At 37.0% G+C, this 10,888-nt stretch overlaps 1 protein-coding gene and 1 long non-coding RNA gene across 2 annotated transcripts; one reads left to right on the plus strand and one right to left on the minus strand.

Annotated features, from left to right (window-relative positions):
- Positions 1–7,011: 7,011 nt before the first annotated feature.
- Positions 7,012–9,263, plus strand: LOC127076575 (uncharacterized). The gene is made up of 5 exons (XM_051018261.1): positions 7,012–7,624; positions 8,119–8,337; positions 8,439–8,540; positions 8,631–8,723; positions 8,841–9,263. Exons 1-5 carry the CDS (start codon positions 7,091–7,093, stop codon positions 9,036–9,038), a joined length of 1,146 nt encoding a protein of 381 aa, XP_050874218.1. The 5' UTR covers positions 7,012–7,090; the 3' UTR covers positions 9,039–9,263.
- A 255-nt stretch (positions 9,264–9,518) lies between these two features.
- Positions 9,519–10,521, minus strand: LOC127115834 (uncharacterized). The gene is made up of 3 exons (XR_007800890.1): positions 10,362–10,521; positions 10,073–10,220; positions 9,519–9,755 (listed from the first exon to the last, which is right to left on the minus strand). It is a non-coding gene; the product is annotated as an uncharacterized LOC127115834 (long non-coding RNA).
- Between the last annotated feature and the right edge of the window lie 367 nt (positions 10,522–10,888).

Here is a 10,888-nt window from a genome sequence, read left to right on the forward strand (position 1 = left end):
GTTTTCCGATGTTCAAATCGAAGAAGTTTTCGACGTTCAGGTCGATGCAACTTGTGGCGTTCAGGCCAGTTTTTCGATGTTCAGATCGAAGAAGTTTTCGACGTTCAGGTCGATGCAACTTGTGGCATTCAGGCCAATTTTCCGATGTTCAGATCGAAGAAGTTTCCGACGTTCAGGTCGACGCAACTTGTGGCATTCAGGCCAGCCTTTCGGTGTTCAGACCGATATTAATAATCTCATATCTCCCGATGTTCAGATCGAAGTCATTTCCAGTATTCAGACTAATGAGCGGTATTCAGGCCATGGTTATTTCTGTGTTACCATTTATTTTGGTATCCAGGTTAACATTCTTTTTCGGTATTCAGACTGACTCTCACCGTACCAGACAGATTCTTCTTTCAATACCACCTCTTTGCCGATTCTGACAGGCATTGTTACTTCACTTCACTTCACTGCAAATTTTCGGGCTTTTATTGTATTCAATCCCTTGATACCTCGAAAGCACGAAAGCCGCTGCTATCTTCTTTCCAGGTCTCCAGTTGATTGAATAGAGGCAGCTGTAATACCCCAAAATTTACCCTTCATTTTTCCTGGAAGCATACGCTTTACACCTCATGCATGCATTCATTTTTTAGGTCATTTAGCATTTGCATTTCATCATGGCAATCGGAATCGGATCCAAGAAGCTTGAACATCATCCAGGACACTTTGTGGGCTCTATTTAGATGATCAGTCAACACAAGGGAAAGACTTGGGTTACTTCCAACAGGGGTCTATTCGTCAGTCAAAACGTTAATCTTGAAGGAGCAAAGGTTTGTTCATGAGCTGTCATGCTCGCTAGGCGAAGCCCACGTGTTTTGAAAAAAAAAACGGAAAACGAAAATAAATAAATAAATAAATAAATAAAATAAAAAATCTTGGACTTGGACCTCTCTCATTTGAGCCCACAGGTCCACAAAAATCAGGTTATAAATTCAGAGTTTCAGTGAAACAAAAGACAATTTTATTCCTATTACCCTGGCTGGAAAAAGATAGTGAGAGAAGAGCTAACGGAGTTCAGAGCAGCCTCCAAACCCTGAAGGGAACTCAACTGCACAGAATCACCTCTGCCTCACATAAACCCTAAAGATTGTTTTGTAAACCTCACGGGTGCAACTCAATTTCAATCAAGCTCTCCAATCAGGTTTGCCCTTATTCCCATTACCTTTGAGCTTTGAATTTGAATACTCTTAATGTTTGAGGTATTATGGGTGAATTTGATACCCTTTTGATGCATGTCTTTTTTGTGAATTTTAATGGCATGATTCATGTGGTTACATTTTGATTTGGGGGCAACCCTTGATTACCTTATTTTTTTGTCTCTAACCTGTTTGTTGAGTTTTTGTGAGGGCTCACATGACTTTTGCAGGGATAACTTGCGTGGTTTTCCACTTCATTTGTGGGATACCGCCTGGAGGTTTCATTTCGATTACCTGTATTGACTCACTTTCTTTGATGGTGTTTAGCTTGGAAGGATCCCTGGGTTTCCCATTCCTCTAATTGCTGTTACTTCGGATCTTTATCCGCGTGGTACTTTTACATTTTTCCCGCATTTTACTGCTTTCCTAGCTACAAGACCTTGATAGGAGGCAATGTTTTTGTGTGTTTTTTTTTTTACAGGTTCCTTCGTCCAGGACTCCTTTTTGCATGAGTTTACCAAACCCTAACCCTTCATTGATTTTTCTTCTCCTAAACACACGTTTACTCCTTCTACTATAGGTGAGTAAGTCTCCAAAGGTCGAGCATCCGGTAGATTGCGTAGTAACGTCGTTCGTCCAAAACCCAATCCATAACCCCGTAGTTAGCCGAACTACGGCTTGCTCTGATTCTCATTCCATATGAGATACGTAGGCATAAGACGCGATGTCTTAGCGAGTACACACCCCCCAACCCATAGGTCAGCCGAGCTACGAAGACTCTGATTCTCATATTCATATGAGATACGTATGCAGTGGATGCGACATCCGCGCGAGTCATTTTCATTTAACCCCTTTTTTGGTAAACAGCACAAGATAAACTCACACCCTTTAGACAAGAACTACAAAAGTGGATCCCGTAGAGTACTACGGATGCATAGGGGTGCTAATACCTTCCTTTCGCATAACCGACTCCCGAACCCAAGATTTGGCTGCGAGACCTTATTTTTTCCTTTCCTCTTTTCAGGTTTACTTCGAGCGTTTCCTTTCCCTCCTTTGGGATAAATAACGCACGGTGGCGACTCTTTTGTCATTTTCTTTCGCCGGTTGTTTTTTCGCACACTGTATTTTTCAGGTTGCGACAACTGTCAGCTCCCTGAGTCACCTGTATTGTCGTTGGAAAATGCTCTGAGTCTATTCCCCACACCTGCACCATCTATGCTCGAGTCACAATCACCAATCCAGTCATCTGTTCCTGAGTCAACTTCAACGTCTGTATCGGTCAGTGAGCTTCCACGATTAGAGTCTAATTTACAAACATGTTCTATCACCAACAACAACTATGATGCACCTAATACGGAATGCATTAAACCTGCATTTCGTGATCCTATTGTTACAAGGTCTCACCATAATATCTTTAAACCAAAGAAAACATTTGTTGCCACCAAACATGAGTTACAAGAAAATCTTGAACCGTCCACCATCACTCAAGCTCTTAAAATATCACACTGGAGAGATGCATGCTCAGCAGAATTTAATGCACTAATGAATAATGGCACTTGGACCTTAGTTCCACAAGACACACATACCAATTTGGTCGGCTGCAAGTGGTTGTTCAGAATTAAAAGAAATCCGGATGGAAGTGTGGCACGATATAAGGCCAGGTTAGTAGCAAAGGGATTCACTCAAACTCCGGGTCTTGATTTCAAAGAAACCTTTGCTCCCGTTGTAAAACCTCAAACAATTAAAGTAGTCCTCACGATCGCACTCGGACAAGGGTGGAGTTTACATCAAATGGATGTTAACAATGCGTTTCTGCAAGGCAAATTATCTGAAAATGTATACATGCAACAACCTCCTGGTTTCATCCATTCAGAATTTCCAAATCATGTTTGCAAACTTCAAAAAGCCATTTATGGTTTGAGACAAGCTCCTCGTGCGTGGCATGAATCACTTAAAAACTTTGTGATTTCAGTTGGTTTCTCCACAAGCTTAAGTGATCCCTCATTGTTCATCTACAATAAAGACGGTGTCCGTGCTTTCTTACTCGTCTATGTTGATGATTTACTGCTGACAGGTAACAACACTTCATTCTTAAATCAGTTCATGACAGAGCTGTCGAAAAAATTTTCTCTCAAATAACTTGGGTTTCCACATTATTTTCTTGGCATAGAACTTATTCCAATCAAAACTGGCTTGCTTCTGCCACAACATGGTTACATCAGAGACCTATTGCATAAGTTCAATATGGCAGGAGCTAAAACTACAACAACTCCATTGTGTATGACTACACCCCTCAAGTTAGAGGATGGATCAGCTCCCGCTGACTCAAAAATGTTTCATAGCATCATTGGAGCTCTTCAATACATCACATTAACCAGGCCAGATCTATCGTTTGCCGTAAATAAACTGTCCCAATTCATGCATCAACCAACTGAATTTCATGTTCAGCAACTTAAAAGAGTATTACGGTATCTCAAGTTCACTACCAACCATGGCTTGAAACTTACGAAGCCAATTCATCTGAAAATACAAGCATATACCGATGCGGACTGGGGTGGTAATCATGATGACAAAACATCAACTTCAGCCTACATAATTTATCTCGGTGGTAATCCTGTTTCTTGGTTATCAAAACGACAACGAACAGTCGCGAGATCCTCAATAGAAGCAGAATACAGGTTTGCTGCCAATTCTACAGCAGAAATTATGTGGCTCTCAAATCTTTTGGGTGAACTTGGCATACAATCTCAAATACCTACCATTTTCTGTGATAATATTGGTACAACTTACCTCTGTTCTAATCCAGTTTTTCATTCAAGAATGAAGCACATCGCACTTGACTATCATTTTGTGCGGCAACAAGTTCAAAATGGAAAACTTACAGTCTCTCACATCTCTACAAAGGACCAACTTGCAGATATTCTCACAAAACCGTTACATCATAGTCGGTTCACACATCTTAGAGACAAAATTGGAGTCGTTGACTGTGACCCAATTTTGCGGGGGCATAATAGATAGCTATAACTAATACTGTATTTATTTATTGCTTAATAGTAGTAGTTAGTTACCTATCTAATAGGAACTGACTGTGGATTATCCATCCCTAGTCTCAAGGAAGAACTCCCTTAATATTTGGAGTTTCAGTTTCACCTCTGTATTATAAATAGCCATCACTTTGGCAATTACAAGATATAAAACAATCATCCCTTTTAAAGGGCACAAATAAAATCTGAAATGCAAATTATGAAGGAGAATTGCGACCCAAAGCGCAGCGGAAATTAAAATTTTCTCCTTTAGAGATCCTTACGAATGGCCATGATCAGTGATAGAATATTTACCTCTTGTGACGATTGAAACCTTTGGTGCAGATCTCTTGTGACGATCAAAACCTTTGATGCAGATCCACGAAGCGATCACGAACGTTGAACGATGACAACGTCTCTACTCAGTCCACACGAACGGGTTCCTTCAATCTCAGTGCTAGCTGGTACGAATGAAGGCTTTGAGTGAGAGAGAGAGAGAGTGAGAGAGAAAACGAAAATATTGCAACCGCAATGAATGCTTCTGCACAAGGGTTCTATTTATAGAACCACTTGTGTGGGCTTCAAGCTAAAAAGCCCACTTAAGTGTATTTTGGCCCATATCTTATAATATGCCCAAAATCACTTAAGCCCATGGTACCTTACCATATTTCGTATTCTACTCAAGTACACCGTACCTTACGATGTTCTATAATTCACTTAAGGGCACCGTACCTTACGGTATTCCTTAGTTACTCTATCTCTCATCAATCCGTCCTTTGTGTGTGACGCTGTAGGTTTTCGTGACGTTGGCAATTATATTAAATCACGCATTTAACATAATAAACAGTGAGCGGTATCTAGCAACACATCACTGCTACCCAAGACACGAAAATGTCATGTGATCTGACAAAACCTTCTGTGATAATAATTATGTGTATAATTACCCTTTTGCCCTTATGTCTATATTGAACATAAGACATAGACCGTGTCATCCTTGTCCAGTTCAATATTGGGCCCATAGACATTTATCCTGTTATGCAGGATGGGCAAATTCCATCTAGGTCACTCATGTCCCTCAGCATGCTTTGTGGAGTACCCATCAACTGTCTTTATGGTTATCCAGTTACGGACAACGTTGGATCAGCAATAAAGCACTCGACTCTACATCTAGGATCCATAGTGGTTTCAGGTCGAAGAATGGAATACACTATTATCACCATGAGAATAACTTATGACACTTTGCATAACTTTCTATATAGTATTCTCATAGCGGGTCAATCCGGTATAAATATTACTCCTAATATTCATACCTATGTTTAAGACTTGATAACTCTTTATCCATGATCCATGAGATGTGATCATCAGTCTACAAACATAATAGTCTTAATGCTTTAATGTTATCCCACTTCACACTAAAGCTCGACTACGGATACTTTAAGAATAGTGTCCTTATGTTTAATGTGTTCTCATGATTAAGTCACACTTAATACATTAAACGGACTATCTATTCCAGGGACTTTATTAATCAACCATAATAAAGAAAATGCCTTTTATTATTAATAAATAATTCGATACAAGTACCAAAAAGTATTGGCCTCTAGGGCTTACACCAACAAATTACCCCTTCCCTCATAAAAAGTGAAATGGGTAATATGGATGCTTTGGTTGTGTTTGTGGGGGTTGTGGTGTGTTATCTTCTCTATAAACCTCAATTAGCCATTTTTCACACTGTCATATCTAAGCAAAGTTGATTCCTAATTTCTTGCGCAACGACATCTCACTTCGATGCTTTGATACTTGTTGGTGTTCACATAGTTGTTCATTATGGAACAATGGTCAAACGTGAAACTTTTTCACTCTTCCTAGACCATCGTCCATATAATCTTAGAAATGAGGTTCCCCATATTAATCTCATCGCCTCTCAGAACAACAAGAGTTATGACCGACCATTGCATGATGAACTAGGAGTCGTTGAAAAATTTTCCACCATGGCTTTTATCAACATGACTTAGGCCTTCGTAATCCGCTTCATGTCTTTCAACTTAAACTCTATGAATATAAAGCCTATACAATAATTTTACACTAGGCTCATTCCAAAAAAAAAGTATCAAACAGTTATAAATATATAATATGGCAACATTCTTTACGTCACAAATCTCTTAGTTTATTTAACAATATTTTCAAAAAAATTATCCTTTTTTATATTATTTTTTTAGTATTAACTAAAATTTTAATCAACATACACATTTATTCAATATTTTACATCATACTAATTATAATAAAATTTATCAATAAAATATCTTTATATTTATTTATTTTTATACCTTTTACATTATTTTTACATTTTTAAAATTGAATTAATGATCTAACAAATTGACTCCTTGCTACATTGATACAATGTCCTATCAGATTTTAATTGATTTCATCCAACTTTTTTAATGAGTAAATAAAAACTTACCTTACCTTAACAAAAATTGATTTACACTACATAAATAAACATGAAAGCTATCTTTGTTTCCCTAAAAGGAAATTTAGGACAACTTAATACATAAACAAATAAACAACTTGTCCTAGCAAAATATAAAGAGGAAGTAAAGATTCTAAAAAGGACAAACAAAGCGTACTATAACATTTTTGTTGCTTCACTATCTTCAAATTCCAAAGATAAAACCCAAAATCACGCAATCAATTAAGACATACTCACGCACCTATCACGTGACCAAAATTTGAATTACTACAGCGCCTAGAGACTCTTCTAATCACATGCCACGTGTCACCATCTCAAAACATCCTATGACAAAACCAAAACTTAAACCTTAAACTTCACGCTCCCTCCTTGTTCCTCATTCAAATCAAACTCTGTTTCTCTATCTCTCTCTGAAGGTGCAAATGGCGTTTTCTTTCTCTAGAAAAGCCTCTTCGAGATACAGTACCTACGATTCATCACGTTCTTCAACTTCCTCTCACTTGTCAGACCCATCTTCATCCTATGAGTTCAACAATGTAAACCCAAAATCGCACTCTTCATCTCGTGCTATAATGAAAGCTAAACCCTCTCATGTAACTCCAACCGCAAAAGTGGATCCTACCGTAACCACCATGGTTAAGAAATTCATGGCGAATAAGCCCAAATCAGTGAACCCGGCCTCTACCAAGTTGTTCATTCCTTCTGATGTTATTGCTAAGGATTTGAAGAAGGATGCTAAAAGGGTGACGGGTTTTTCTGCGTTGCAGAAGAAACTGTTCGGGAAGAGTGGGTCGTGTGAGAAGAAAGAGAAGGTGAAGGCTTTGACTGAAGTGAAGGGGAACACTAGGACACTTGCTATGGTTCTGAGGAGTGAGAGGGAGCTTCTGAGTATCAATAAGGAACAAGAGGATGAGATTTCGAGGCTTAAGCTCGTGATTGAAAACAAGAATAAAGAGGTTTGAATCTGATTTGTTAACATGAATTGCAATTATGGGTCTTTGGTTTTTTAGTTGATCAATGTTTGTTTGTCTTAAAGGTTGAAGCTTGTTGGTTTTTCAATGTTAATAGTTTGATGGGTTCTAATTGTTTGTTGCATTCTGGAAATGATGTTTTTTGATTTGCAATTGTGGCTGATTTCACTTTAAAAATATATGGAGAAAATGTGTGAAGACATGACACCGGAGGAGACATGTGATTATGTTCAATTTATCAATATTTTCAAATTATCGTCGTTGTGTCAATGTCGTGTCCAGTTTCTGTGTCACGTGTCTGTGCTTATATAGCAAGTTGTTAAATTGCGGGTATAACCGCTATACTGCAATTGAATATAGTAATATTTGTCATACATCAGACACAATTTGATCAGAAGCGCCGGTGCTATACGAGAAGTTATTGTCTAACTGAATTTGAAATGAACTCTTAAGTCACATTTGGTTTGTTGAATTTGCAGGTAGAGAAGTTGAAGGATTTGTGCTTGAACCAAAGAGAAGAAATCAAGTCATTGAAGAACAGTATTTTGTTCCCAGAGGTTATGAATTCTCAACTTCAGGAACTTGTAGAGAAGCAAGGCTCAGAGCTGAAAGAAGCCAAACAGGTCATTCCATCTCTACAACAGCAGGTTTCTTCTCTCACCGGTCAGCTTCAAAGCCTCGCCGAGGATCTTGCAGAGGTATAACTTCAAATCTTTCACTCCACCGAGAAATTTTTGAGTCCTTGCTTTCAGAAGACATAAAGAAGTGTTTATATTTATTGTTGTTTATTTGCTTGTAGGTCAAGGCTGATAAGTATTCGGCGAAAACAGGCTTCCAAGGTTACGGAAGCTCTCCAAGAACACCGCCACCACATGGCAGGGAAGATGCCTCAAACTCTTGGGTAAGATTAGAACTTAATTGAAATTTGAAATTAGTGATCGATGATCTTGATCGTAGAATGTTCTTAACTTCTCTTGAACAATTCGTGCAGGATTTTAGCTCCGAGGACATGGCGGATGATCTATTACTCAAAGATCTTAATCCATGCTTAACACCTTACACTGCCAACAAGTCAAGATCTAGGGTAACTAAACCACACTACTAAGCATTTTGTTGTATAACTCTTCGAATAGTGTCGCTCGTCTTTCGTCTTTATCGTTCTAAAACAAGTTTCTTAACTGATAATTTCCATTTCCTGCAGGAATCACTGCAGGACGATAGCTTATCCAAGGATGATATCAAAGTATACCCCGACTTGCTTGACGATTTTAACTCTTATGATCGAAAGTTTTCGAAAAGTTCTGACTGTTACCACCATAACACCGGCAAAATCAGCAAAATAGGAGTTACAGCTAAACCTAGTCGAAGATCTGACGACAGCAAAACAGCTTGGAGGTAGAATGAATGAGCCATAAATCACTGTTTCTTGTTGAGACTCCTCACCTCTTTTCGATGATTTCGTCTTTCGGTTTAGTGAGCATACTGTGTCTGTTTTAGAAGTTGGACAGTGTATTGTGTCTTATATAATACATGTAACATTGAATTGTCCATCCTTGTATATGGTCACATGAGGAATGAATAAGTGCTTTTGAATTGTTAAGCTAATAAACATAATGTTCGAAAATTCGGATTGCAGCGGTACATGAAAATCAGTTCTTCAACCATATTTTGACGAGTTTAGTTGTTTCTTTCGCAATATTTCTGTCGCGTAAGGTTTAACATTTGTCTGGTCTTGCCTGAAATCGTAAGGGCCAAAGAAAAAAACCGCATTTTATGGATATTCTTAAAATCGCATTGAAGAAAAAAATCAAATGATTGAATTAGGTTTTTAGAGTCATTTCAGTTTATTTAATCATGATTGAACAATGACAAATTAATATCACACTGCAAGAAACTGAATATTCATTATTCTTCTATTAATTAAACCAAATTCTCATTTCAATCCATCAACTCAAATGTGATGAATCATGAACTATATGGTATTTTATTTTTTATACACTTATTTTATTTTGTTTGAAAATACTAATTTGTGACAATATAAGCTCTTCAGAAATTCTCATCCTCCTTTAGGCAGTCCCACTTGCAGCAGTTGTCCTCCTAATGATCTGAAACAAACCTGTCAAACAGAAAGAAAAAAAAAAACAATTAGTCATGCATCTTTAACCAAATAATCGCTTTGTCAAAAAGCACTTAATTGACTAATAACCTCTTTTCAAACAATTTTCAAATACATATCAACCCTCCTACCACCTATCAAAGCGACACAATCACTTATATCAGAAACACGACACAGAAACATGACACACGACATCTGATAATAATTTTAACAAACATGACACAGGACATCTGATAATAATTTTAACAAGTATCGGTGCCAGTTTGAGATATGAACGTGTTAGTAGAGGCGATATGCAAAAGAAGTAAAGAACCTACATAATCCAGCAAGAACAAAGACCAAGAAACCAATCAGAATTGGACCAATTAGGTAGTTAAAATCCCATCCTTTCTTTTCAGATCCTTTCTTCATAAGCTTTCTTTCAAATCTTGCTACTTTCCTGTCTGACACACGCCTTGATGTAGTCTACAATTCAATCCAAACATTTCATACAAAAAATAATCAGCATCATCATCACAAACACAAATAATATTAATAAAAAATAAAACAGAAATAAATGTAGAATCAAGAACAAAAAGAATGAGATATATATTATACAAACTTTACCATAGTATTAGTAGTCACAAGTTTCTGACCCCAACAAGAAAAATATAACAAGAGGGTGAAGAAGAGTTTATAAAATAGTTTTCAGAATATGAAATGTGCCACCTCTTTATCGCTTGGATCTACCTAAACCCTTTTACTATTTTTTTTTACTTAAAAAAACATTTTATTTTTATTTTTATTTTTGTAAACGTAATAAATTTGACATATACTTTTTCTAATTTCTAATGTAACGTCTCATATTAAATAATAAATTTATTATTTTGCATACGTTTCAATCGGGAATTCAATTACCATAAATATATTCAGAACTTATATACCGAAAAGTACATGACGCAAAGTGTACTACCATATATGATAACCAAAATATATACTTTTGTTTTGTATCTTATAAAAGTGTATCATTTGGATTTTTTTAAAGAAAAAATCGATAATGCACATTGTAAATCAATAACGTTAATGTATAGCATTAAAATTAAAAAATTTAAATTAATATATGATATGATATGATAGAATTATATATTTTTATT

Source organism: Lathyrus oleraceus, chromosome 1 (genome assembly GCF_024323335.1).
Source record: "Lathyrus oleraceus cultivar Zhongwan6 chromosome 1, CAAS_Psat_ZW6_1.0, whole genome shotgun sequence".
NCBI lineage: Eukaryota > Viridiplantae > Streptophyta > Magnoliopsida > Fabales > Fabaceae > Lathyrus > Lathyrus oleraceus.

Coding starts and splice junctions, on each gene's coding strand:
- LOC127076575 (XM_051018261.1), top strand. CDS start 7,091: ATGGCGTTTTCTTTCTCTAGAAAAGCCTCTTCGAGATACAGTACCTAC. Junction 7,625..8,118: donor TTGAAAACAAGAATAAAGAG/GTTTGAATCTGA, acceptor TTGAATTTGCAG/GTAGAGAAGTTGAAGGATTT. Junction 8,541..8,630: donor AAGATGCCTCAAACTCTTGG/GTAAGATTAGAA, acceptor CAATTCGTGCAG/GATTTTAGCTCCGAGGACAT.